Here is a 27,296-nt window from a genome sequence, read left to right as displayed (position 1 = left end):
GATCCAGGCGGATCGGCCACGAGATCAGCACCGCGGCCATCCGTTGCAGCTGCGGGGGCCCGCCTGGAATAGACCTGCGGGATCGGCGCATACCGCCTGGTCGGGCTGCCCCCTGCAGCTGATTGGCGCGGCTCGCCTGGGGAAACCGGCGCGTGCCTCCTGGTCGGGCTGCCCCCTGCAGCTGATTGGCGCGCCTCGCCTGGGGAGCCGGTTCGGTGGGAAGGTGCAACGTGGCGGGGTGGGGCTGGCTCGGCGGCCTGCCCGAGCCCAGCAGCGATCCCTGGGAAGATGCGGTCGGGCCTGACGAAGTCAGGGGCACTGATCCTGATGAGGATTCCCTTGGATTGCTTGTTTCCTCTTCTAATGCTGCTGATACAGTATTTTCTGTGCCGTTTTCTGCTGAAATACAAAACTCAGGTGCAACAGGTGATGGGTTAGTCAAAGTTGGGTCAGTACAATTAGCATTACCCTCACACGGAACGCCGGAGAGATGAGGAGGAAGGAGAAGAATTTCCTTTCTAAGAAGGGCGCCGGCGTTTGGATGGAGTTTTGCAAAAGGGATTTGAGTTTCATCGAACACAACATCACGGGAGATATACACACGTCCGGTGGAAACATCTAAGCACTTGACCCCCTTATGCTGAGCACTATACCCAAGGAAAACACATTGCTTAGACCGAAAACTAAGCTTACGAGTGTTGTAGGGACGAATGTTTGGCCAGCAGGCACACCCAAAAATGCGAAGTGTGGTGTAATCTGGTGTGACATGAAAGAGACGTTCAGTGGGTGTTTCATTAGAGATAGGGCGACTGGGCCACATGTTAATGAGATGCACGGCAGTGAGAAAGGCTTCGTCCCAGAATTTTAGTGGCATTGAAGCAGAAGCTAAGATAGCAAGACCTACTTCAACGATGTGCCTATGCTTGCGTTCAGCAGAGCCATTCTGTTGGTGCGCACGTGGGCAGGAGACGTTGTGCGAGATACCTATCTTCTGAAAGAAAGACCCCCCCAGTCCGACTGTGCAGAAATAATTTTGCTGTCAAGTTTGCGTTCAACGAGAGCTTGAAAATTGTGGAAAACTTGGAACACATCAGCACGTTTCTTAAGGAGATATATCCAAGTATACTTGCTGTAATCATCAATAAAGCTCACATAGTAAGAGTGTCTACCAACAGAGGTGGGGGCAGGACCCCACACATCAGAAAAATTAAGCTGCAAAGGCTTAGTGGATACACTAGTGGACACACCATATGGCAATTGATGACTTTTTGCTCGTTGACATGAATCACAAATGGTTTCTAAGTTCCTCTCACCAACAACTGGGAGTTTATTTCTACTAAGAATCTGATGAACAGTAGAAAAAGAAGGATGACCTAAGCGATTGTGCCACCTTTCAGTAGAAAGCTTGATGGCACCATACACTTGTTTATTGTACTGGCAATACTTGGGAAGCAAAGCATAGAGGCCTTGAACACAGACACCCCTATGGAGAACTTTCTTCGTGACCTGATCCTTGATCAAAAAGAAGAATGGGTGAAACTCTAGAAACACATTATTATCAAGAGCAATACGATGAACAGATAGCAAAGTCTTGGAAGCATTTGGAACATACAGGATGTCATTGATTTCAAGATTTTTGTGTGGGGTTTTGATAAAAGATTGACCAACATGACTTATCTCCATACCTGCACCGTTTGCTGCAGTGTAGACTTGATCATGGCCACGATATTTCTCATGCATAGTTAGCCTGTCCAACTCGCCTGTGATGTGGTTGGTGGCACCCGTGTCCATGTACCAGTCGGTATCAACGCCATAAGACACGTCAGTTGCAGCTGCAACTTTCTTTTTCTGGGAATTTTTGTCATCGGCGTAGCGCCAATCACAGTCTTTTGCAATATGTTTTTTTTGCATATTTGACATTTATTTTCATACCCTTCGTACCCTTGAAAGGGGCGCCGATTGTTGTTGCCGGAGTGCCGATTGTAGCCGCCACCACCAGAGGAGTTCTGGTTACCCTCGCTGTTCTGGTGGAAGCCATAGCCGCCGCCAGAGTTAGGGTTAGGGAAGCCGCCGCCTCCGCCCGCCATGTGGTAGCCACCAGAAGCGCCACCGCTGGATCCACCAGCAGCAGCGTTGTAGCCGCCGCCGCCGCTATTAGCGCCACGAGGACCACCACCCCCGCCTTTGCGATAGCCACCGTTGCCGCCACCAGAACGGCCCCGCGAGGCGATGTTTGCGGAGGACTTGAAGCCACCATTGCCAGCGCCATGGAACATCTCCATGCGCTGATCGAAGTTCGCCACGAGGGAGAAGAGGCCGTCAACGGTGATGGGCTCGGTGCGGACGTCTAGAGCAGAGATGATGGGTTGATAATCCATGTCAAGCCCGGCAATGATGAAAGAGATGAGCTCCCCTTCTCCAAGGGGTTTGCCTGCCGCGGTGAGCTCGTCGGAGTGGGAGTGCATGTGGCCAAAGTAGGCGGAGGCGGACATGGAACCCTTCTAGGCGTTGGTGAGTGTAGAGCGAAGGTTGTTGGCGCGGGACAGCGAGACGGCGGAGAACATGGTGGCCAAGGAAGTCCAGATGGCATGGAGGATTCAAGCGAGGCGACTTGGATGAGGACTTCCTTGGACAGATTGCGCAGGAGATACGCAACGATTTGTTGATCCTGGACTAGCCAGGGGGTATGGGCAGGGTTAGGGGTGACCTGATCCTTGCCATCTTTGTCTTTGGTGGTGAGGTGTTTGGACATTTCCAAGGCTTTTGATACGGTGGATTGGGCCTTCTTGCTTCAAGTGCTCACAAAGAATGGGTTTCGGTAGGCGATGGAACTCGTGGATATATATATGTGGACTGCTATCAATGACTACAACGCAGATTATGGCGAATGGCATCCCGGGGCGCAAACTCTTCAATGGCCAAGGCCACCGACAGGGTGATTCCCTCTCGCCACTACTCTTTCTGCTCGTCATGGAAGGCCTCCATCACCTATTAAAATACGCCACGGCTAACGGCTTCCTCACGCCGCTAGCTCCACGAGGTCTAAACCACCGACTTTCCTTCTTCGTTGATGATGCGATGATGTTCCTAAAACTGGAGCCAAACGATGTGGAAATCTGCATGGCAATCTTGCACGATTTTGGGGTGACGTCTGGTCTCAGGATCAACCCCCGCGAAAGGCAGCGTCATTCCTATCCAATGTTCCGAGGACCAATTGGGCCTTATCCGTGACGGGCTGGGCCCCAAACAGCGAGGCTGGTGGAGCCATGATCCATAGCCGGATTCGGAACCGCCCGCCGGTGCCGATGCCCGGGACTTGCACATCGTCCATGAATGGAGGAAGAGGGGGGCGGCGGCAATACATGGAGATATGCAGAGTGCCATGTGGACGGTGTCAACGCCATGCTCAAATAGTTGCGGCAAGGAGAACGGACGGTCAGCCCGCTTCAATGTGGCGATGGGTGGGGAAGAGGAGCCATGTGTGGTTACCTCTCACCTGGGTGTGCATTTCTTATAAGTGTGGAGTTTTTTTTTTAGTTGCAAGCTTTATTCTCTTGGTTGTCTAGTTGCTGATGCTTGGATGTCATGGTAGGACATCTGGGGGCTGGATGGGATCTGAAGAATACTTGATCTGTTTTATTGGTTTCCTTTCATGCAATGAAATGAAAACGGGGGCATGCCCCTCAATTCAAAAAAAAGCCCGCTTCAATGCGACAGAGCAGCCAGAGTTCGTTTCTCGGGACGACGGTCTGCATTGAAGCGGTGTGGCCCATATGGTCTAGCACCGCCCTCAAATCCTATCACATCATGAGACATCAGTGTTGGCTGTTGCGGCTCTGGGCCGGCATACGTGTTGCGCGAGAAGCGGGTTGTTCGTTGCAGAGATAGCGTGGGAGAGGGTCTTGGGTGGGACCTGGCTTCCTTTTGCAGGAAAACGGATGTCCGGACCGATCTACAGACGGATGGGGTACCACATTGGATACCAAAATGCGTCCGACCCACACAGTCCGGACAGATGCGAGTGGTTTGAGGGTCCGTATTGGAGATACCCTTATGTCTGCTCGTGGAAATACTTGATAGAGATGCACCAGATGGATTTTATTCAACATGTACGAAGTAGATGTATGTGTAAGGTATAGTGAATGTATATATCTATCTTTGTTGCGTGAAAATTATTTTATTACTCAACCTTCATCGATACAATCACGAACGACAATGTCAAGGACTTCCTTTGGTCCAGACGCAAGCTATACAACAGTTCGAGCTTGAATACTCCCAAAAGTATTCATGAAATGACTACCAGAATGTTGTCTACGTTGTATACGAGTAATACAGGAATTAGGCTCAGCTAGACAATCCTTAATCTCCTGACCAAAAAAGTATTTCTTGATCTATTAGTATCTCCATTTTGCACCACCTTCACAGCCTCGAGACTATCTGATTTAACATCGATGGGAAGATCACTCCATTTAAGGCAAGCACGATACCCTCCTTGATTGCAAAAAGTTCAGATTCGAGAACATCATCACAAGAAAATAAGTGCTGATCTCAGTTCTGTTGAGGTGTTCATTTCCAATCTGAATCGGCACCAATATGAAAGAAAGATGGATCATGCTATTGATTAAGGTTGCATTCTAAATAGCATTTTTAAATGGTTAAATAACATCATATTCAAACTCTACATATTTTTCTAATCAAATTACATATATAACAAGTTAAATTTGGATTTACTGTTTAAATGATATAGATATTTTAAAAAATCATTTAATATGTACTGCGGGTTGATTAACCCAATTATCAGGGGTATCCTGAAAAGTGATAATCTGACTTAAAACCGGGATGCGGGTTGATTACCAAAAATATCAGGGTGTTTTCTACAAAAATGAACATCTGACTTAAAATTAGAATGCATCTTCATTACCAGTAACTTAGGGGGGTTCTCTGCAAAATTGAATAACGGGCCAAGAATGCCTATTCTCTTTATTAGTAGGTCTAGATGTGTTCCTCCTATCCGTCTTGAATTTCTTTTAGATTCCCGCTGTTTTCCATTGAAACAAACCATAGGTCTCGAGCTACATAAAAACTGAAGAGCAAAGCAGAGGGAAATGAAAAGAGCATCGAAGTGTACAAAAAGTTCATACGAGCATGATTCCTCGCAACAACCAAAATATACAAGCACGATTGCCATTGAATTATTAAGTTCCTTTCTTACCTAATGGAAATTATTGAATTCCCTAAATGGGTTGTTACTTTGATCAACTCCCAGCTAGCTCACTATTTTGGGGATGATTATGAGGGTCATCACAAATACCACTTGGTTGCTTGGGGTTCTTTATAACGATTAAAAAAGACTACGGGGGTTTGCTATGACCAACATAGCTCATTTGAATATATGTTTGCTTGCCACTTGGGTCAAGAGATACCACCTAGATGATGGTAAAATTTGAAACAGATTGTGGATGCTAAATATAGGACACATAATCCCAACCTATTCTCTTGTTCTTCAATTGGTGTTTCCCCTTTCTGGTAAGATGTTATTTGGGCTGCTAATGCCACTAAATTTGGTTATTCTTGAAAGGTTGGCAATGGCCAGAAGATCAGATTCTAGGAGGACCAGTGGTCTGGATCCTCTCTACTCTAGCTACTCAATTCTGGGATATTTTGTTGGGGAACGTAGTAATTTCAAAAAAATTCCTACGCACACCACTACAAGAATACCCCTTATAAAGCAACGCACATTCTACAACTAGCTATACGTTGTAAAATTCATAATAGATACGCATATGAAAGGTTGCACGTATGCGTTGCAGAATGCAGATTTACATCTCTTTGACCCTATCGTGGGACATATACCAAAAAAATAGGGAAGGAGAGAGGGATGCGCGAGAAACAAATCCCCCGATGCCCTCCTCTCTCCCAAGTCGCCGCCACCAACCGCCTCATCACCCTCCTCTCCCCCTTGCCGCCGGCCCTCCCCTGCCCTCCTCCCACCTCGCAGCTCCGGAGGCTACCGGATCCGCCGCATCACCCACCCACCCACCCACTTATCCCTCTCACATCCCATCTCTCTCTCTTGATGCGACTCCTCATTGCGCCACCTGCGGCGGCTGATTCAGGCGATGTCCGGCGAATCCCGCCATCGCGAAGCACAGCCCGACGTCCCCTCACACCGTGGCGCCCTTCCATGCGGCTAGATCCGGCGGTAGCGGCCACCAAAGCCCACCCGGCCGCGACCTTTCCCCGATGGCTAGGGCTTCGGGCGTCGGCTCAGGCGCCGGTGGCCATGGCGTCGTCTCGTCCGGTGAGTGAATCCCCTCCCCTGGCTTTGGCCTCTCTCTCTTCCCTTTTCTCTAACCTCTGTTCTTCTCTTCTCCTGAGACGTCTCGGTATACCCCCCCCCCCCCCCCCCCCCCGATTCTATTGCTGCTAATCCCTGTCAAAAAAGTTTGACCCTTGTGCAATTCATTGACGAACACTGATAGGCCTATAGACTGACTTCCTATCTCCGTTGATTTACATTTATGCACTGATTGCTACTCTATTAAATTAGTAATTATTAGATATCAATGGAGCATCAAATTTTTAAAAATTCTTATACGCTGCTAAGTGCTAACTCATCCATCCTTGGTAGATGAGTCGTTAATCCTTTCTTTTTTTTTATGTAGAGAAGCACTACTTCTTATATGCGGACCCCATGTTAAATAGTCTATTACAAGAGTTACAATATTTAAAGAGGGGTCCAGTCTTAATAGATCTCTGTATTGCAGTTTTGATGAGTTACTAATCAAAGCTTTTGTTGCAATTTCACACTTTTTGGGAGTCTGATGGTCAGGTTATTCAGGTGGAGGTAGTAGCTTGCTAATGGTGGCTTTCACGTCCAGCGCAAATACTAGTGGACGTGGACCTGTTGGGGAAAGCACGTACATCTTTGTGTTTAGTGAGCAGGTGAATTAATAATCCACATTGTTTCTTCTATGATGTTGCTTTGATGCTGTTGATATGATTCAAAACACTGATAAATAAGACAGTACACATTTTCTTTGTCATTTGGTTATGTGATTGTCCTCTCATACACTGGAGGAGGGTAGTGGAGGCGAAACTGGGCCACGACCTCCCTTCCAAAATTACAAAAAGAATTTTATACGAAGTTTATTCACTACTTTAGCACAGCCCAGGAGATAATGCCCAGTAGCAGTCTAGGAACAGCGTCCATCCCCGATTCTCCACGGCTCCGATAGACTGCTCCTGCAGGGCTAGATCACTACCAGGGCACAGCTATTGTGAACCATCCTCCGCTGACATGATTTGAGCGACCGACCATTGCGAACTCGTCCGTTCGTCTGATGACCTCCTTGGCTCCTCCTCTTTATCGACTTGTTTATCCCCTTCTTATCGGTCGGAGGCTTGGAGCTGCATGCCGCTGACGCCGGCAAGCCACCACGCCGGACGGATGACGCACCAGCACTTGTGCGCACTGGACCTTAATCCTCTTGCTGGGTTGCGGCTCCTTGTTGATTGAAACCAAACGCCTTGGACACTGCTGGTTGGTGCTTCGTGCTTGCCTGGCTAATCGCTTGGTTAGTTTACTACAGAAAGTGTATGTCCTATTTTTTGATTGGAACGGAGAGAGTAACTGAGAAGCGAGGTGTGATGATAATTTATTCATATAGATGTTCACTGCATCGGTTAAATGCTGGAAAATTTGATGCATTATAAATTCCTGATTTAGATATATAGCAACAATGGAAACGACATATTGTTTAGTCATATAATTATGGGATCCCTACAAATTATCGCTTACACATGTTCTATGATGAGTAGCTTTTTCATGCATATTGTGTGTTTTTAGATGGATTTGGCCCCCTGTTGTGTTTTGGTCACGCTCCGCCACTGCTCTCATAGCATGCAGTTATTATATATGCAATTGGGTCAAGTCAATGCAAAGGATTCATCTATACCAAGTACTTATCTACTAATCTAAAAAAGATACTTATCTACTACCGCTGTACATCATAGTGTAAAAAAAACTGAATCCCAATACCCCACTTAGATGCAACCCACACCTGAGCTTTATGCATGTTCATGTGCAAACATTCATATACTAAAGCTTGCAGCAAGCACACGCACATATACACCGGCAGCAGCTCACTGTTAATCATCATATTAGTCATTCATTAAATAGAGGCTCAGTGTTTGTTTGTGCGCAGGTTTCCGAAGAAAGAAATACTCAATGCCATTCGGTGGTTTTCAATGTGCCAGTGTCTACATTCATAGTACATCATTGAGTTTTACCTTCAACTAAGACTATTTCCGTTGAGGTGATTATTTATTTATTCCTTTATTGCTTAGATTAGCTCTAACCATTTTTCAGCCTTCTTTTCTGCTCTTATTCAACTATTTATGTACTCCTATCTCACCAATTGTGTACCTATTGTTGTGTGTAATTTAATGTGAGGCACCGCACTCATCCGTTCCAGCACTGCCGAGATGGAGGCGACATCACGGACGGCTGGAGCTGCGAGTAGATTTGTCCAAGATACAGCAGTGTTCGTAGTCATAGTTCTGGTAACTGTCTGCGATCTCCATATGTTAACTGTTTGCGAAGACGGAAATGCAAGTAATGTTCTTCTTAGATGCTCTTGCCTTTTTGATTTGTACATTGCTAAAGTGACCACTGAGCTCATACCACTTTGATTCATAAATTGCTGAATTACCCTCATGAACTCTTGCTGTCATGGTTTGTAAATTGCTGAATTTCCCATTATGTCGCTTGCACTGTTCCATACAAGCAGTGTCTATTATGATTTTAATCCGTCAACTAAGTAGGTACTATGTTATTAGTGGCTTGCTTTTAGGCCACAACCACATCTGTTTATTTTTCTCCGAGTCTGTTTATGTTTGTTTTGTGACCTGAGGTAGTATATTGAGTTGTAAGGGAATACTTTCAGGTCACAACTTTTCTTTGTAATAGTTGTAATCTAGGCAGGCAACCAATGTTTCGAAAGTAATGACCCATTGTAAGAAGTAATGTTTCCTATTTGCTGGGCAACCCATCACTATTTGCATCATGTCAATGCATTGTGTATTAACAGTTCATTTTGTTATTTTGTTTGTAGATTCAAAAGATATACGGATGATTATATGGGTGCGTGGCAAGTATACTGCAATGATGATGATGATGTTCCCGGTTCACGATGAAGACGATGATGGCTGTTCTCAGTTTTAGTTTAGTTGTAGGGATGCTTTTCCTGTTGGATGATGTTCCTTGGTTAAGTTTTAGTTTAAGCTGTAGGGATGTTGATGGATGATTTCAGTTTAAGTTTTGCTGTCAAGAGAATATTCAGGTTATGCATCACATTTGGATGTTATTCCTCCTGTAATATCAACTATTGTAATTCCACAGTTGTTTTCAATATATGATTTCTTCCTGTCGTGCGTATATTTTTTCTTCTGACTTGATATACATACTTATCATCATTATGTGGAGCATTAATTTAATTACTGGAAATATATAAAATATTATTCACATTTTATATGTAAAACACCTGAAGCGTTGCAAATTCTTTGTGGCCAAGCAATGGGATTTGAAATCCTGTAGATGAGATTTGAATTCCTCGACATTAACCACCAACGTATATGAGTGTTGTAAAAGTCGGTTTTATGTGTTGTACTCTTGCAACGGTTCCTTTTACCAACGGAAGTATAACCGTTGCATTATGCGCTAGCAACACTGGATAAGGCTACGCATCCAAAACCGTTGGTAAAGACGCTAGCAACGCATATATGGACATTTAGATACGGAAAAATGCGTTGCTATATGATGGGTCCTGTTGGATTAGGACTTGGGAGGGGGGAAAGAGGAGAGGGAGAAGAAGGAAGGGGGGCGCCGCCCCCTTCTCCTTGTCCTATTCGGACTAGGGGGAGGGGCGCGCGGCCCAGCCCTAGCCGCCTCTCCTCTCTTCCACCTAGGCCCATTATGTTGCCGGGGGGTTCCGGTAACCTCCCGATACTCCGGTAAAATCCCGATTTCACCCGGAACACTTCCGATATCCAAACATAGGCTTCCAATATATCAATCTTTATGTCTCGACCATTTCGAGACTCCTCGTCATGTCCGTGATCACATCCGGGACTCCGAACAACCTTCGGTACATCAAAACATATAAACTCATAATATAACTGTCATCGAAACGTTAAGCGTGCGGACCCTACGGGTTCGAGAACTATGTAGACATGACCGAGACACGTCTCCGGTCAATAACCAATAGCGGAACCTGGATGCTCATATTGGCTCCCACATATTCTACGAAGATCTTTATCGGTCAGACCGCATAACAACATACGTTGTTCCCTTTGTCATCGGTATGTTAGTTGCCCGAGATTCGATCGTCGGTATCTTAATACATAGTTCAATCTCGTTACCGGCAAGTCTCTTTACTCGTTCCGTAATACATCATCTCGCAAAAAACTCATTAGTTGCAATGCTTGCAAGGCTTAAGTGATGTGCATTACCGAGAGGGCCCAGAGATACCTCTCCGACAATCGGAGTGACAAATCCTAATCTCGAAATACGCCAACCCAACAAGTACCTTTGGAGACACCTGTAGAGCACCTTTATAATCACCCAGTTACGTTGTGACGTTTGGTAGCACACAAAGTGTTCCTCCGGTAAACGGGAGTTGCATAATCTCATAGTCATAGGAACATGTATAAGTCATGAAGAAAGCATTAGCAACATACTAAACGATCGTGTGCTAAGCTAACGGAATGGGTCAAGTCAATCACATCATTCTCCTAATGATGTGATCCCGTTAATCAAATGACAACTCATGTCTATGGCTAGGAAACATAACCATCTTTGATCAACGAGCTAGTCAAGTAGAGGCATACTAGTGACACTCTGTTTGTCTATGTATTCACATATGTATTATGTTTCCGGTTAATACAATTCTAGCATGAATAATAAACATTTATCATGATATAAGGAAATAAATAATAACTTTATTATTGCCTCTAGGGCATATTTCCTTCATATTTATCCCTTGCTAATGAACATAATGTTACTATTAGAAAATTTTGGGACGGTGTCTAGCTTAAAATTACCTTTAGGAGATGCTTTACTCGTGAGTTGTCGATAGTGAAGATTCTTTAATTTGGAACTATGATCCTATAGGTATTTACACTGTTAAATCTTTCTACAAGATTATCAAATTTAGGGGGATTCTTCCTGTTAACACTCTTGAAGTGTGGCGTTTGAAGAATCCTGCTAGAGCTCATATCTTTCTTTGGTTGCCTGCTAATAATAAGATTCTCACTAGAGATAATCTACGCAAAAGGCAATGTGTAGCTGATCAAAGTTGCTTATTTTGTTGTGAAGCTGAATCCTGCAAGCATTTATTTCTTAATTGTGTTGTTTCGATTGAGCTTTGGAGAGTGATCACTGGACTCATGGGGTTTAGAGATGCTCCTAGTATGGTGTCTATCTCAAACTGGTGGTCTTGGGGTGATAAAAACACTGATGCTGATATTGTTCATGCAGCAACCCTTTTGGCTCTGATAGAAAATTGGAAATGACATGTGTTTTAGTTATGCTATTTGGTCTGGTATGCATGCTTTGTGGCACAAAACTGCTCCCATCCTGTCTTTGTGGGAAGTATTGTGTGTTCAAATATATTATCTGCCTCTTTCTATCAGTTCGGACTTTTGAATGAGTTGGTTGATGCATTAGTTCAGTATGGCATCAGAGCTGGGAGGTCATAGGTTTAAGACTGCCAATGTAGTATAAAAAAACATTCTACGGCCTACATAAATCTCACGTCTAAGGATTAAATAAGCCTGGACGTGAGGGGGTATTGAAATGTATTACTCACCTCTCTCTATCATTTTAGACTTTTGGATGAGTTGGTTGGTGCATGTATTCAATACTACACTCTGGACTTGCCAAGGACCCGCTGACCGATATGGTGAAAAATTGAACAAATGGTCAGGTACCCACCTTTGTTGATGTGTCCGCACCGTGACTAGTTCTATTGAGATACTCTAGCTCCCTCTGACCTAGAGCAGGTGGCCTCTAAAGACATGCCGGTGTTGGTCTTTACTTCTTTCCCAGCAGATCTTAGAATAGTCGGGCACCCCAAATCGTCCCCACACGTCCTGGCGAACGCCCGAGTCGTTGAACGGTCATAAAAAATCGACCCAGCCAGACACCTTAAACCGGGCTTACAAAGTCCTCACAAAGTCCTATTTTCTCTCAGTTACATATATGTAATGACATCAGCAATACAATTGAAGGATGGATTATCTGATGGGGCTAAGAAGTAGATCGATTAATCAATGACATGTGGAAAGCTACAATGCCGCACTGGTTGGACGAGCTCCATCAACCGTTGCTGCATTTCATACTCCCAATGCTTGCGCCTTGTATATTTGTATGGAAAAGAAGATTGGTGGAAGTACTACATATACATAACCAAAATGCAACCGTGTTTAGAGCAATACAAATGATTTTTCTGTGTGTAAATAACAGTCCAAGACACTGCAAATACTATTTGGTGAGCCATGTGACTGCACTTGGTCATGTACATTACAAACTTAACTATATACAAACTATCCAAAGATGAGTGTGCATTATTCTTACCAAGGAAGCTACGGAATCAATGTCAAATTTAGTTGGTTCAGGGGCATGTACGGAAATCACCTGCACTTATGATCGCAGCAGCATCAGTCTCTCATCAAATCTACTCAACAAGAAGATGAACATATGTCTCGACTAAACTAAAGATGCAACATAAATGGTAATATTTTGGCGACCTCCTGATGCATAAGTGGGGTGGGGGTGGGGGGCACCAGCACCCTCGCATGAGTCAGTCGAGATTGGAGGCATGATCCCATCACTGTAGAAGGGGGGAGGCTGCAGTGGCACATTTTTATTCCGCTGCAAGGGGTTGCCCGCACCGTAGTCGTACGCTCTTTGAGGTTCTAGATGGATTCAAATGCTTGTTTGCTTCTTTTACCCCATGGCTACAACAATTAAGTTACAGTCTGAAGCAAATAGTTGATATAAGAAAGATATTCTAATATGAAGGTATATCAATACTAACAAAATATGATCATGATCAGTAGCAAACTAACATGAAAATTACATTCTCGACTAGAGATTGTATTTATACTTGTCCCATGTGATGCTGATGGTGAGAACTACCTACACTTTGGTGAATGTAAAACATGTTGAACTTAATATAAGTACACTACTCGACCTAAATATTTGATGCCAATTCATATATGTCGGCTGGGCTAATTCTGTAAGGAATGACACAAATGTTTTAGATACTTAATTCTTCAGTAGTATACCAAATAATCTGCAATCTGCAACTCCAGCGCGAGGTTGAGGTTGGGGCGCTCGGCCACTGTCGCGCCCGTCGGCGAGACACCATACACGCCAACGCACCAGCACGAGCAGAGACATCACCCGCGCCCGGCATACATACACGGGGTTTGTCCCATCCGCGCCGGCTCCTCCCTCTCCCTCCCCCTCCCCCACGCCGAGGAGAATCGAACCCAGGATCTCACGTACTCGGTAATCAGCACAAACCACCTGACCACAATGCCTGACATGTTAACCTCCCCCTTTCCCTCCTCTTCTTCTTTCCTTTATTCTCCTTTTCTTTTTCCTTTTTTCTTGTCCTTTTATTTTTCCTTTTCTTGTCGTTTTCGTTTTTACTTTTCTTAAATTTCGTGAAATTTTTTGAAATCAATGAACTTTCTCTAAATTTCTGAACTTTTTTGGAATTGATGAACTTTTTTTCAAATCCGATGAACTATTTCATAATTGTTGAACATTTTTGAAATTCAATGAAAAAAATTTAAATCGATGAACTTTTTCCAGAATTGATGTACTTTTTTCACAATCGATACTTATTTCCAAATTCGATGAACTTTTTGCAAAAAAAAATTACTTTTTTCAGAATTGATGAACTTTTTTCACAATCAATGAACTTTTTTTCAAACTCACGAACTTTTTTCAAATTCATGTATGGCTTTGAATTTGTGAATTTTTTCAAACCGTTTGAACATTTTTTCAATACATGAGCTTTTCGGCATGTTCATGAACTTTCCTTTTGAAATATGTGAACTATCAATTTTTTGGTTCACATCTCAAAAAACACGTTTTGTGCAATAAATAGTCTGTCTGCTATTGAGTTTAAAAGGTCTGCGATGTAAATAATCAGTAGCACGTAGTAGCGAGTGGTTGGCCTTACTAGCCACTCCTCCTAGGACCGCTAAAAAAAGCCACTCCTTCTAGGTCCCTCTGATGGTAAGCTATTGTGCTTAAGGTAAGCTATTGTTCTTAAAAGGTCTGCGCGTCCTACTTGAGGCTATTCGAGCCGGGTTTTTTTTTTCCTGTTTTCTGTTGTTTCTTTTATTTTTTTCTCCATTTTTTTCATTCTTTCTTGAATTTTTTTTCTTTGCTTTTTGTTTTCTTGCATTTTGTTTCTTCTCCATTTTTTTGTTTGGTTTTATTTTTTCTTCTGCATTTATTGTTTTTCTTTTGTTTTTGTTTTCACTCTACATTTTCGTATGTCCCAAAAAACATTTTTTAATAAGCGATCAACTTTTTTTATAGACATTCAACATTGTTTGAACGCTTATTCAACATTTTTCAATTACTTGTTCAATATTTACGTATTTCAATATTTTGTAAATACGTGTTCAACATTTTTCAAATACTCATTCAACATTTTTTAATAATTACTAGCACATTTGCCCGTGCATTGCAACGGGAGACTTTGGATTGGCACGACCTTTTTCGAACACCTTGGAGCGTCGCTCGTCCATTATTACGAGCTTCATGAGTCTGACCGAGCCTGGAAATCGCGAGTTCCTCCGGTCCCTAGAGCGACACCGCGATATATAGATCAGTTCGTATGTTCTATGTCATTTTGGCCGCTGTTTGACTCTTGATCATCCTGTGAGTCACCTTATGTTGTTTTCCTTTGACTGATCCAAGAATTTAACAATCTTTATCTTGCATGTCATGAATCCCATTTTTTTAAACCAACGGCTCATTGCTCCAGCCTTCTCAGTGATCATAATGGCGTTTCGTGTGCATCATCCTTTGAGTCACCTTGTGATTATTTTTTTCGTTTTGCCTATCCTTTATCATGCATGTCATAAATCCCTTTTTTTGAACCAACGGGGCTGCCGCATTGCTCTAGCCTTCTTAATGATCGGCTTAATTATGTATAAACCGGTGAAAATAGTGTGCAAGATAGCAAGATGGGTCTATTAATGGGTGAACAGATATAAGAATATTGATTATAGGATTGTTATACACTGCCTTGATGGGCCATAGGCATATCACTGCACACATGACAACTGTAGCTGCTTTGCATACCCATGCCACCACCACACCCTATGTCTGCACGCCCGCAGCATACTACAGCTGATTTGCTAGCCAAAAAGACATGAACTCGACAACATCCTTGGGCCACAAGAAAAATCGTCTTATCTTTCGAAATGAACCAGGGGCCCTTAGAAATCACAGGCAGGAGCCAACAAAGGTGGTTGCCACTTGCCACTGCGAGCATCCACTTAGGAGGTCAGGGGTCGAATCCCAACACACTTATTTTTGTTTCTTTGTTTACACACACACAGGTCTGTTTGGGTCAAAAGGGACCAGGCGCCATTTATAAGCGCAGCCATGAGCTTGGTGAACTGCTTGGCAGCGCGTGACTCCACACAAGAGACCAACGATCGAATCCTTGGCTTGAGCCCTTTATTTTATTCTTTTTTCTCTGTTTAATAATTCGAACACACACGTGGCTGACTTACGAAAGATCATAATAGGATGAAAAAAGTGGAAAAACAATCCGTACTTTAACCTGTAATATATATAAGTGTTATTTTCAAAACAAAAAGGAAAGATCATAATAGGATGAAAAAAGTGGAAAAACAATCCGTACTTTAACCTGTAATATATATAAGTGTTATTTTCAAAACAAAAAGGAAACCAATGTGTTTGTGGGCGGGTTTGACTCTCATCATACTCTAAAAGGAGAAGGGATTCTCCATAGACGTGTCAATGATAAAACTATAGGTTATGTGCATGTTTTATTTTACGTAAAGTTGTGTAGATGTACTTTTAAATCTCAATCGTCAATCTTTATGATTAACAAAAAATCAAAGGATATAAATGCATGACTTATGAAGAACTATGAAAGATTCCGTCCTTTATTATTAGGTATAGATATAGATTCAACATTATCAAATACTTGTTCAACATTTTCAGATACTTGTTCAACATTTTTCAAATATTCGTTCAACATTTTTCATACTTGTTCGAAGAGTGTTTTGTAATGTGTGTCTAGAATATTTTAATGTATAAGGAAAAGTACAAATATATAGCAAAAAATGAGAACAGAAAATAGAAAAAAAAAAACAGGTCGCGGCCTCCTGCGCGGCTGGGCCGGCTCATCTTGGGCTCCCCCCAACGCGAGGGTTTGCCCGTTCGTGAAGGGGTGCTCATGCATCCACACTTGGGCCGGCCCAAAGCACGCCGCTTCACTCATTTGCTGAAGAAAAAGAACTTCATTCGTTTGTTGTTGAGTGATTGCTGGGTAGCTGCTGACTGGTCGTGGTTGACCGGTCAACCATTGACTTTTGATACTCTTTTTAAAGTCTAAAAAAATCACAAAAAATCAGAAAATTTCATAAATTAAAAAATGTTCATGGATTCTGAAAAAAGTTCACCAACTTTCAAAAGTGAATGAATTCAAATAATCCATCAATTCTAAAAAGAAAATCAGAAATTTGAAAAAAATCATAGATTTTGAAAAAATGTTCAAGGATTTTTTAAATATTTCATGAATTTGAAAAAGGTTCATCAATTTGAAAAAAGTTCATCAAATTTGAAAAAAATATTGATTGAAAAAATTTCCATGATTTTGAAACAAATTACAATGGCTTTGAAAAAAGTTCATCGATCTTGAAGAAAGTTTATCAAAAAATAAAAAAAGTTCATTGACCTTGTAGAAAAAGTTATTAATTTGAAAAAAGTTCAGTAGTTTTGAAAAAAAAATCATGAATTTGAAAAAGTTCATCGAACCAGGAAGAAGGAAAAGTAAAAAATAAAAAGCGAAAAGGAGAAAAAGAAAAGTGAAAAGAACAAAAGGTGTAAAACGATGTAAGGAATTTGATAATGTGAGGTGTATGGTTGGTTAGTGCAATGTCGTTTCAATCAGAAGGTCGGGGTTTCGAGTCACAGAGCGCACACACTCTTTTTGCGGGTTAAAAACAGAAAAAAGAAACATAGATGGCCGGCCCGGCTCGCAAGAGGGGTGTGCGCCCGTTGGAGAAAAGCACTATATCGGGCTAAAGCACCAAATAGGGAATGCGAGGAGCAAGGGTCGGGATGAACGAAAGCGATTGTGTTAGATGGACCTGGTAGACTATCTGGGCCCTTTTTCACAAGCACGGAGACACGGCGGACAGCCCAATGAACCAATATGTTTCAATTCGGCTTCCGGAGTAGCGTCCGCTTCGACGGCTTCTGTTTTAATATGAAGCTGAAAATTTGAACCTGCTGGCAATTAACAATCATTGGATGGCCAAAAATGATCCAAACACCAAATCAGATGGCTCAAGATGCTGATAGGATGTTTGGGCATGGAAATGGCTCTGTTTTACTGTCCTAAAATGACACATAGCCATGATAGAAATTGACTGTGTTCATTAATAAGCGAGCTACAAGTTTAACAAGGCGATCAAAAATACTTATTAAACTCACTAGATGGATATTCTAGCAAAGCTTTCTAGGCTTTTGTTGATCAACTAGAATGTTTGCTGGAATTACAATTTGGTCATGGGGTGTGCCCAACAAAATATGTCTCCCAAACGAAAGAGAAATACCGATCGAGCCTAGCTAGCCTATGAGCTTCAAAGTTCCACCCTCTAGACTCAAAATCAAGATTACATGAAGTAAAAGTAGAAGAAGTTTGCAGGATCTCCTTAATGATAGCTCCATAACCCCCCTGCTCCTTGATGAGTATGTTGTATCACTTGTTTGCAGTCCGATGCATCTTGAATGAACTGCATCCCAAGATCCTGCACTAGAGATAGTCCCTCCCTACAAGCAATCGCCTCGAGCGACAGAGGATCGACCAAGCCATGTATCACCAACATGGACGAGCCCAGAAAAGCACCATCCCGGTCTCTGCATACCACTATTGCTGTGCCCCCATTTTGATCAGTCGAAACACCCGTGTTGAAATTTATTTTAATAAAACCATCGGCAAGAGGGATCCACCTGAATGTCGCATTAGACTGCACCCTTTTTGATGTCTCCTCTGTCTCTAAAAAAGGTGTTAGCTGTTCCAGTTCTGTAATGAAACTAGCCACAATTCTTTGAGTTTCATATGGACTCTGATTTATCCCTTCGTGGATAAGTTTCCTCCTAGCATACCATATTGCCCAAAAGTGTAACGGTCATCTTTTTCAGCTCCTCGTGAGTCAATACTTCCATCATGGAAAAAGGACATGCATGTGCCGAAGGTTCCGCTGTGGCAATCATATGTTCGAGAAGATCATGGTCTACAAAGGCCCATACACATCTTGCCATATTGCACGCTAGCAGGCTGTGACACCAAGAGTCTTGGGACCCACACACAAAACACTCCTCATGATGAGACATTTTCCTGTGTTTGCGGACATCTTCAGTAGGTAGCGAATTTTTTGACAAACGCCACAAATTTTTTTGAATCTTTGATGGTACCGCCACCTTTCTTATAGTTTCTTCCAGGCCTTTTCATTCTCAGTATTGTTCGAGGATCCTGCCTTCTCCTCCAAACAATCTTCCCTGTGTTTCTTTGTTTCCATGATCATCTTGTATGCAGACTGAACCGAGAAGATTCCATTCTTCTCGAAGCCCACGACCAGAAATCCTCCATTACTCGTGTGCAGATAGGAATCTTAAGTATTTCCGCTGCATCATATGGAAGAAAAGTTTGTGCGACCAATGCACTATTCCATCTTGCATTTCCTTGGTCTCTCAATTCTGACAGTAGTTGAGGAGGATCAGCAACTAGCGCCACTATAGGCCTCATGTTCTCCCTACGTGGTAACCAATTCATATCCCATATGTTAGTTGTATTTCCATTGCCTACTCACCTGATTAGGCCTAGCTTCATTGTATCATGGCCTTCTAACATGCCTCTCCAAATCTGTGACAGGTGGTCACCCAGCTCTGCTGACAAGAACTCACTATCTGGGAAGTATACCGCTTTGAGGATTCTACCACTAAGAGAGCTCGGGTTCTGAAGTATCCTCCATGCCTGCCTTGCCAGAAGAGACATATTAAGAATTTCAAAATCTCGAAAGCCCAGGCCTCCCATATATTTTGGCATGCTCATCGAGTACCATGACACCCAATACGGTTTATGTTGTCCTTGCTTACTACGCCACCAGAGAAAGCTTTAAACACCAAAGTTAACTGCTGGCATAAACATCTGGGATGTTTAAAACATGACATGGAATAAACTGCCAGTGCTTGGGCTACTGATTTAAGTAATACCTCTTTACCAGCTGAAGATAGGAGCTTTTCCATTGAACCTTTTATTCTGCTCCATAATCTATCTTTAAGATATTTGAAAGCTCCTCCCCACATCTGAGGGCATACCAATGGATTTTTCATCTGGTTTCTCATTTGGGACTTGCAAAATATTCGTAATGTTCACCCTTACCTCCTTAGGGCACCCCATACTGAAGAAAAGGGAGGATTTATCTTTATTTATTCTCTGGCCCGAAGCTTTTGCATATGTCTCTAACAAAAGAGAAACATCCTCAGCTCCCTCATTATTTGCTTTAAAAAAAGCAGGCTGTATGTACTGGTGGAGCCGATGATGCCACTTGGATGCCACTAAGATTAGATGACTGAACACTGGTTTTTAAAAGGCACAAAAGGCCCTCTACTACGAGCAAAAAGAGGTATGGTGAGATAGGATCCCCTGACAGATTTCACGTGTTGGTTTAGCATCAAGCTTCTGCTCATTAAATAGTATTAAAAAAGAAACTGAGGTGACCACACTCATAACAATATTGACCCATCTGTTTGTAAATCCCAGTTTCAACATAACTACCCTCAAATAGGTCCACTCAGATGGATGAACCAGTCCAGTCATTAAACTGGACTGGTCTATTCGCAAAAAAAAAAAAAAAAACTGGATTGGTCGGCGGTGGGCTGGGCCTAACAGATGGATCGCTTAACCAAATCGAGCCCAAAATGGGTACCGATACCAATAGGCTGGTACCCCTCAAACAAAAAAAAAACAATAGGCTGGTCCTCTGTTGCTGAAAAAAAAAGACTCGTCCTCTTCACTGCTCGATCCCCAAATCCCAGAGAACACGGCGCCCAGCTCGCCGGCCGGCCGGAATACTCCTCCGCTGCCCACTTCCTCCAAGCGGGGGGCCTGCCGTAATTCTATCTCCTCCATGCATCCCCGGTATGAGAGGATGCGGGTGATTGAGGTCACGCCACGCGCGCCTCGTCGGAGACGCTTGGTAGGCGGAGCTGCTGGCCGACCAATCGGGTAAGACGATGACCACTGTTATTGTACTACTGTCATGTGACCATGGTATGGTTAGCACCAAGTAACCTTGCAAAATACGGTTCCTCTCCCGGATTACAAGTAACACCAGTCGAGGACAATTGTACAGGATGATGACGTGCAGCCTGGCCCCCCATGGAAATCAATTTGGGGGCTCAAGACCCCAGTTCCATGCTGCAGATAAGGTGATTGTGAAATAGTGTTAAACCCTACATTTAAGATCAAATCGAGTGTCCATGACATGTTTAAGATCATGAAACACCAAACCGTACGTTTGTGCAATCATGTGGAAGGTCCAAGAGGCTTGATCAATACGGTTGAATCTTGCAAACCTGTCACTGCTTCCCATAACTCTTTCTTTCTTTACTCTGGACAAAATCTGACAGGTCTTGCTTTGCAACTTGGTGGCTGTATGTACGCCGTCTAGGTCACTAACCCCAGTAAAATTCCTACAAAATAAATAATGATAGTTATTTGATTAGCTTGGATTCTGGTTCATATGAGTGATAAGAGTTATACATCAGGTAATGTTTTGTTCAAATCAACAAACAAATGGATCCAAGTGCAATGCACTGGCCGGTGCTGCAAATCCCAAAGTTACTATGTCCATCTCTACATTGGTAGTGGAACACAATCACTAGACGTACTCTAAAAATCATATAAGTCGTCTAATTGATATTGCCATATTTTGCAAACTGAGGTGTTATTTAACAAAAGGAAAAGTACTGGGAAAAGTGCATGACTATCCAATAGACATCTCCGCATCAAAGAACCCAATAAGAAAGGCAAGACTGAATATATTATATTCTAATAACATCAAGAAAAGAACTTCAAGAAAATAAGAAAGAGGAAGGATTGCAAAATAAGATTAGTATGAAGAAGAGCGCCACAGAACACATACCTTCTTTTCTATGTGAGCCAGCTTCATCTTGTTCTCCTCTAATTCACACCACTGCTCTAGTCCATGGCAGTTAGAAATGTCTAGTTCTTGGAGGTTTGTGAGTTGATGTATGCCCTGAGGCAAAGACTTGATACCATTACAATAACTGATACTAAGTCGCTTGAGAGAGGTGGGCAGGACACATACCCTTTCTTGGTTGTGACTGAGCTTCATCTTTCCGACCTCTGATTCAACAGCCACGTGCTCTAGTGCAGGGCAGTTAATAATTTGTATTTCCTGGAGCCTGGTGAGTTGTTGTATGCTTGCCGGCAAAGACCTCAAGACTCCATTGTGAGCTATGTTAAGTTCCTTGAGAGATGTTAATTCGCCTAACCAAGGCGGCAGTGTTATGTTGTTGCACAAGTTCAGTTCTAGTGCTTGTAGCTTTGTGAGTTGCCTCATGTTCTCATTCAACTCCGCTACTCCATCGCCACTTATTATATCTAGATTCTCTAGAGATTTGAGCTCACCCAACCATTTCGGTAGTTCTTCCATGTGTTTGTCTCCTAGGCATAGTGTCTCCACAGAGGATAGACGTTGGGTAATTTCTGGTGAGCCGGTTAGATCACCGCAGTTGTGAATTGACAAAGAAGGTAGTCCAGGGAAGTGTCGAAGCAACCTCCACTGATGCAGTGGCACCTTGCAGTATTGAACCGACAACCAAGTAGTTACAGGAGAAGAAGAGGAAGAAGCACTAGTGTGTGACACAGTGCATTCATCCCATGATGTCAACACATTATCACTGTGTTCTATCACCCAGGATTTTGATTTAGGCAGATGCGGTTTCATCCTTAACATGGGACAACCATGTATTTCCACTTTTTGAAACACGTGCTCCTCACTAGTGGAGTATGACGTGTTCCACTCTTCAAGGTTTGCCATATCTCTGAGAACTAGAAACTGGAGGTTTGGTAGTTGGCCCGCTAGCCAGGATGGAAAGCTGATACCATTATAAGCACATATCTCCAATTTCCTTAATGTGCTTGGTGGAACTAGTTTTTCTAGCAACATTTTGTCATCCACAAATCTCTTAACACCTCGAGTCCACTCCAGATTCAAGTCTTGAAGGCTTTTCTTTTCAATTAATCTTATATTATGTGCCTCTCCTGTAGACTTCACGTTTTCAAGTTTAATTATCTGCAGCTCAACAGGATATGTGGGTTGTAGCAGGACAAGATTGCTGCCGGATTCATCATCACCAGCACGCACAATAAATTTTGGTAATGATACTGTACTGCCACCAAGTTGAGGCTTTCTGAAAAAACGGTCACATCCCTTTAAATAAAGAAACTTCAAACTACCAATTGTATGTATACTTTCTGGTACCTTCTTCAAATTGCATCTCGAGAGGTCCAATGTATGCAACTTTGTGAGGCTACAAATACTTTCAGGTATTCTTTTAATATCATAATTAGCAGACAAGTCCAAATACTCTAGATCGGAAAGATTACTGCATATATGGTTGATGAGACTGTCAAAGGCATCTTCCTGCATGTTTCTTAGATTGGATAGATTTAAATACCGGAGTTTGGTCAGATCATCTGGCAGCAAATTGAGGCGTGTATATTCTAAATTCAAGTATTTAAGATTGATAAGACCAACTAAAGCTTCATGTAGACGATCAATCATGGAACAATGTGATAAATCAAGATGCACCAAATGTTTTAGACTCCCAAATAATCTTGGCAATTTCGCCAAATCTCGCCAACCTGATAAGTTTAAGTACTTGAGTTGAGTGAATCTGCCCAAAGCTTCAGGGAGCTTTTGAAGTTCACAATACCACGAAGATAAGTTCAAATACACGAGCTTGGTGAGGGCACCCAAAAATTCTGCTTCTTGACAACATTGAAGATAGGAGCTGTTTGATAAGTTCAAATACTGCAGTTTGTATAGGCCTCCCAGAGCTTTCGGTATGTCTCCAATATTTTGGCAGCATGATAAGTTCAAATACTCTAGTTGTGTGAGGCTCTCCAAGAACACCGATATACCTCCAACAGAGGAGCAATTTGACATATCCAGATGCACCAATTCTTGTAGCCTTCTGAATGATTCTGGCAGTTTTGCAATTCCAGAACAACCTGACAAATCAAGATACAGTAGACCCTCAATTTCTCCAATTGACTCTGGTAGTGCTAACATTGTAGGAGATCCATGAAGGTTTAGGTAAATTAATTTTGAGAGCTTGGTGATACTGTCCGGAATCTTTGCATCTTGGATTCTTGGAGCATTAAGATATCTCAGTTGCTTCAGTTCACCAATACAGTATGCCAAATTATGTATAGTGCACTCACTTAAGTCCAAGACACGCAAGGATATAGCGGAGGAAAATGCGGCATCATGGAGTTTATATTCTTCACAACCTAGAAAACGGAGTGCTCTTATCTTGGATGACTCCAATGGCTTGCGACAATCATTGAGCAATGCGAAGTGGCAGCAGCTTCCCCTAGTGTTGCCTTGTTTGCTAGAGACAAGTATTTCGTCGGCCATGACCAATCTTGCTAGATCGTGCACCAAATCATGCATAGTGAACAATGTATCATTTTCGAAATTCACTCCTATAGTCTGTAATGATAATTTAGCTATGTTAGTTTTAAATATTCCAGTTCGTATTCTGTATTAACACATTTATGGCATACTAAAATCAAATGACATGTAGCATGCAAGAGTCCAGAAAAACACACATGGTTGTGTAGGTTGACCACATTATGCCTCTAAACCCACAGGTCAGGCAATATATGGTGTTATTTCTAATGCTAATTAATCCTGGTAGTTAGTCAAAGCGAAGCACAAAGTACCACCTACTCAAGAGAGGTTTGAGAAGCTATGTTTACACGAGATTCTCTCTACACCTGAACATTGTTTTGCTGCGAGCATACTTTCATAATATTACAGGATATCCTTTGTTAAGTATCATACCACAGAAAAACATCAATATTCTAATGTATAGGGATGTTCTATGGGGTGTGTTTTTTGTGTGTATGAACCATGGACATGCAGTGGGAGACACTTAGAAAAACAACATCAATATTCTAATATCAAGGATTGCGCTAGGTTTTTTTGGTATATGAACAGTGGGCATCTTTTCAAATGCTATTTGGAAAATAGTATGTTGTACTGAGATGCACCTTTATGATGGAATACATCATCACAATAAACTTTATAAAAATATATTGTAAGTTGCATGGTCGTTTCAATGTCATGCAGTGTGTGTGATGTACATATACATCATGTGAGTTGCCTTACAACAATTCAGAGAAATCATTAAAACCATCAAGTATAAGTTATGAACTAGCTCACCAGTGCTGACTTTGAATGTTCAAGGAAGGAGAGCCCAAGAAGCTGCCTAATGCATTTCTCTCCAAGCTGCCAAGTGGATGACTTGCTCTCTGCCTTGATGAATCCCATTGAAATCCACTGATGAATCAGATCATCTTTAACTATCTTGTAACCTTTTGGAAAAATCGCACAGTAGGCAAAACATATCTTCAAATACGATGGCATAACACTGTAGCTTAACTTCAATGATGGAAGCACATGTGTCGAACTTGTATCTTCTGAATCAGATAAATTCCAGAAATCACTGTTTCTCACCGACTCCCATTCGTCGAACGGGAGAGAATGCAGCATGTGTCCAAGTGATTGGGCCGCTAAAGCCACACCTCGACACTTACTTGCAATGTCCTTCCCTATGTGCCGCAACTCTTGTTGGTCATATCTCGATTCAAAGTCACTCTTTTGCTTTATGATAGTCCAGCACTCGTCATCTTTTAGTGGTGCTAATTTGTGAGGTTGAATAGTACAAATTTTCTTTGCAATGTCTTCATAGCGTGTGGTTACTACAACAACCACCTTTCCGCTCTCCCCAACCTTTAACATACCCAACAACTCTTCCAAATGAGATTTATTGTTTTCCCACAAGTCATCTAAAACAATCAGAATATTCTTATTGGCAAGGAGCTTTTGAAGGTAATTGTCTATCATCTGCTTTTCAGTGTACGCAATCTCCCTATTTTTCTCTGATAGCTGTGATATTATAGAGTTACCAATTTTCTTCAAATCAAATGTCTGGGACACATAAACCCAAACTTGAGAGTATTCTTTGAATTGGGGACTATTGTAAACCATTTTTGCCAAGGTTGTCTTGCCAAGGCCTCCAATGCCATATATTGGAAGGACAGTGATCTCGTTTATCATGCTTTCAGATAAATAAGCCAATATTTTATCTTTCTCCTTGGTCCTCCCAACGATGTGTCTCTCCAATTTTGACGATGTTTCCCGTACATCAGTAACTGTTTGCTCATTGGCATTAGTGCATTCAGTTAATTTGAATTCCTTGTGCTGACCTGTTATCACCTCCAGACCCTTCCTCATCTTATTCATCTTATTGGCCATTGTAATCTTGGGACCAATTGTGAGACAAGGGATCATAATTATTGCCAAATATTTTTTGAAGGAAAACTGCAAAACAGTTGATTAGTTAGTACAATGTGAAATAGCCAGTTATATAGTATGGTATTACACATGCATCTGGCCAATAGGAAATTCCCTTAAAACATATAACTGTCACGTGCTCTTATTTACAAGATCCTCCGACTGTAACTGTCATGGTTAACACCGATGTTACCTTTAATGTTGTACGGAGAACTGGAGCTACTGCCTACTGGAGTGGTGGCGAGGAGCCGCATGCAGCATCATGCGGGCCAAAAGAAAATGCTATGGAATGTTATTGTGAAGACTGACTACCTAGTGTTGGTGAAGATCGATATGGAATGCTAAGGACGACCACGTAGCCAAGATAAAGCCTATCCTCCAGCAGTTTCAAGAGCTTAGTAAGATACTGCTTTTGCACCCGGTGTATATGCCAATATGCAGCAGATACCAGTGTTATGTTTCTAGAAAAGAAAAGAGTAGCATATGCTAACAAATTAAAGAACATGGTTTCTCGTAGGGGCACGTACTTTCTGCGGTGACGGCCGGGCGATGGCTTGTGTGTCTGCTTCAAACTCATCTATCATGTCGGAGATCTCATACATGAAGTTCTTAAGCCGCTTCAGCCACAGACGCGTCACCTTATCCGTTATTGACCGCCTCTCAGCTTCCTCGAGCACGGCATCAACGCTCTCCAGTGCCATCTTCATCTTCTTGAGGTCCTCATTGAAGTTCTTCTGCAGTACGATCTGACTTCCGATCGCAGAGCCAATCTGCTCGGCCACCACCTTGATGATGGCAGCGGCAAGCATGCCGCCCAGCTCTGCCATGGCCAGCCACTGCTGGTGCCGGCGTCTCTCGAGATGAGGGTGTTGAAGGTCGCGGGAACAGGAATGGCAAAGGTAGGCGTTTCTTAGGTGCGCGATGGGAACTTTGTTTCGCGTGATGGATGGGTAATGAACAAAGCTGTACATATCATGTGCTTGCTCTGGTCTTGATCACTTTTATTATATTTTGTTGTTTGACTTACTCTGATAAAGCACTGTTGTCACAGTTATTATACCTTTTTGATAGTGCTGCCAAACAGATGGTTTTGCATCGTCTGTATTATTGGCCCTGTTTAATGTGCAGCTTTCTGCATAAATATTGTTTGAGAAGGAGACACCCTTGAATAGCACAAGGATTAATCAACTAACCACAGTGGAGGTAGTTTCGGCTGATGCGCCGCCTAACACCACGTCGATTAATCAATTAACCAAGGTGGGAGTAGGTTTGGCTAATGAGCCGCCTCCGTGTTAACGTTTCCTGGTTTGGTCCAAGGCTTATAG

At 42.6% G+C, this 27,296-nt stretch overlaps 1 protein-coding gene and 1 long non-coding RNA gene across 4 annotated transcripts; one reads left to right on the top strand and one right to left on the bottom strand.

The window, feature by feature from the left end:
- Positions 1-5,995: 5,995 nt before the first annotated feature.
- On the top strand, positions 5,996-9,422 carry LOC123496956 (uncharacterized). 3 transcript variants are annotated; one of them, XR_012183785.1, is made up of 4 exons: positions 5,996-6,301; positions 6,833-6,945; positions 8,208-8,617; positions 9,117-9,422. It is a non-coding gene; the product is annotated as an uncharacterized lncRNA (long non-coding RNA). The 3 variants fall into 3 exon arrangements; XR_006669089.2 differs by having other exon boundaries at positions 5,999-6,301; positions 6,842-6,945; positions 8,208-8,565; XR_006669088.2 differs by having other exon boundaries at positions 6,000-6,301; positions 8,208-8,565.
- A 10,022-nt stretch (positions 9,423-19,444) lies between these two features.
- Positions 19,445-27,117, bottom strand: LOC109782870 (uncharacterized). The gene is made up of 3 exons (XM_073502847.1): positions 26,499-27,117; positions 24,838-25,998; positions 19,445-24,102 (listed from the first exon to the last, which is right to left on the bottom strand). Exons 1-3 carry the CDS (start codon positions 26,940-26,942, stop codon positions 21,469-21,471), a joined length of 4,239 nt encoding a protein of 1,412 aa, XP_073358948.1. The 5' UTR covers positions 26,943-27,117; the 3' UTR covers positions 19,445-21,468.
- Between the last annotated feature and the right edge of the window lie 179 nt (positions 27,118-27,296).

This window comes from Aegilops tauschii, chromosome 1 (assembly GCF_002575655.3).
Source record: "Aegilops tauschii subsp. strangulata cultivar AL8/78 chromosome 1, Aet v6.0, whole genome shotgun sequence".
Classification (NCBI taxonomy): Eukaryota; Viridiplantae; Streptophyta; class Magnoliopsida; order Poales; family Poaceae; genus Aegilops; species Aegilops tauschii.
Note: the sequence above shows the minus strand (reverse complement) of the source record. Positions and strands in the feature narration are given on the sequence as shown.

Coding starts and splice junctions, on each gene's coding strand:
- LOC109782870 (XM_073502847.1), bottom strand. CDS start 26,942: ATGTACAGCTTTGTTCATTACCCATCCATCACGCGAAACAAAGTTCCC. Junction 25,999..26,498: donor CCCGGCCGTCACCGCAGAAA/GTACGTGCCCCT, acceptor ACTGTTTTGCAG/TTTTCCTTCAAAAAATATTT. Junction 24,103..24,837: donor AACATTCAAAGTCAGCACTG/GTGAGCTAGTTC, acceptor TTATCATTACAG/ACTATAGGAGTGAATTTCGA.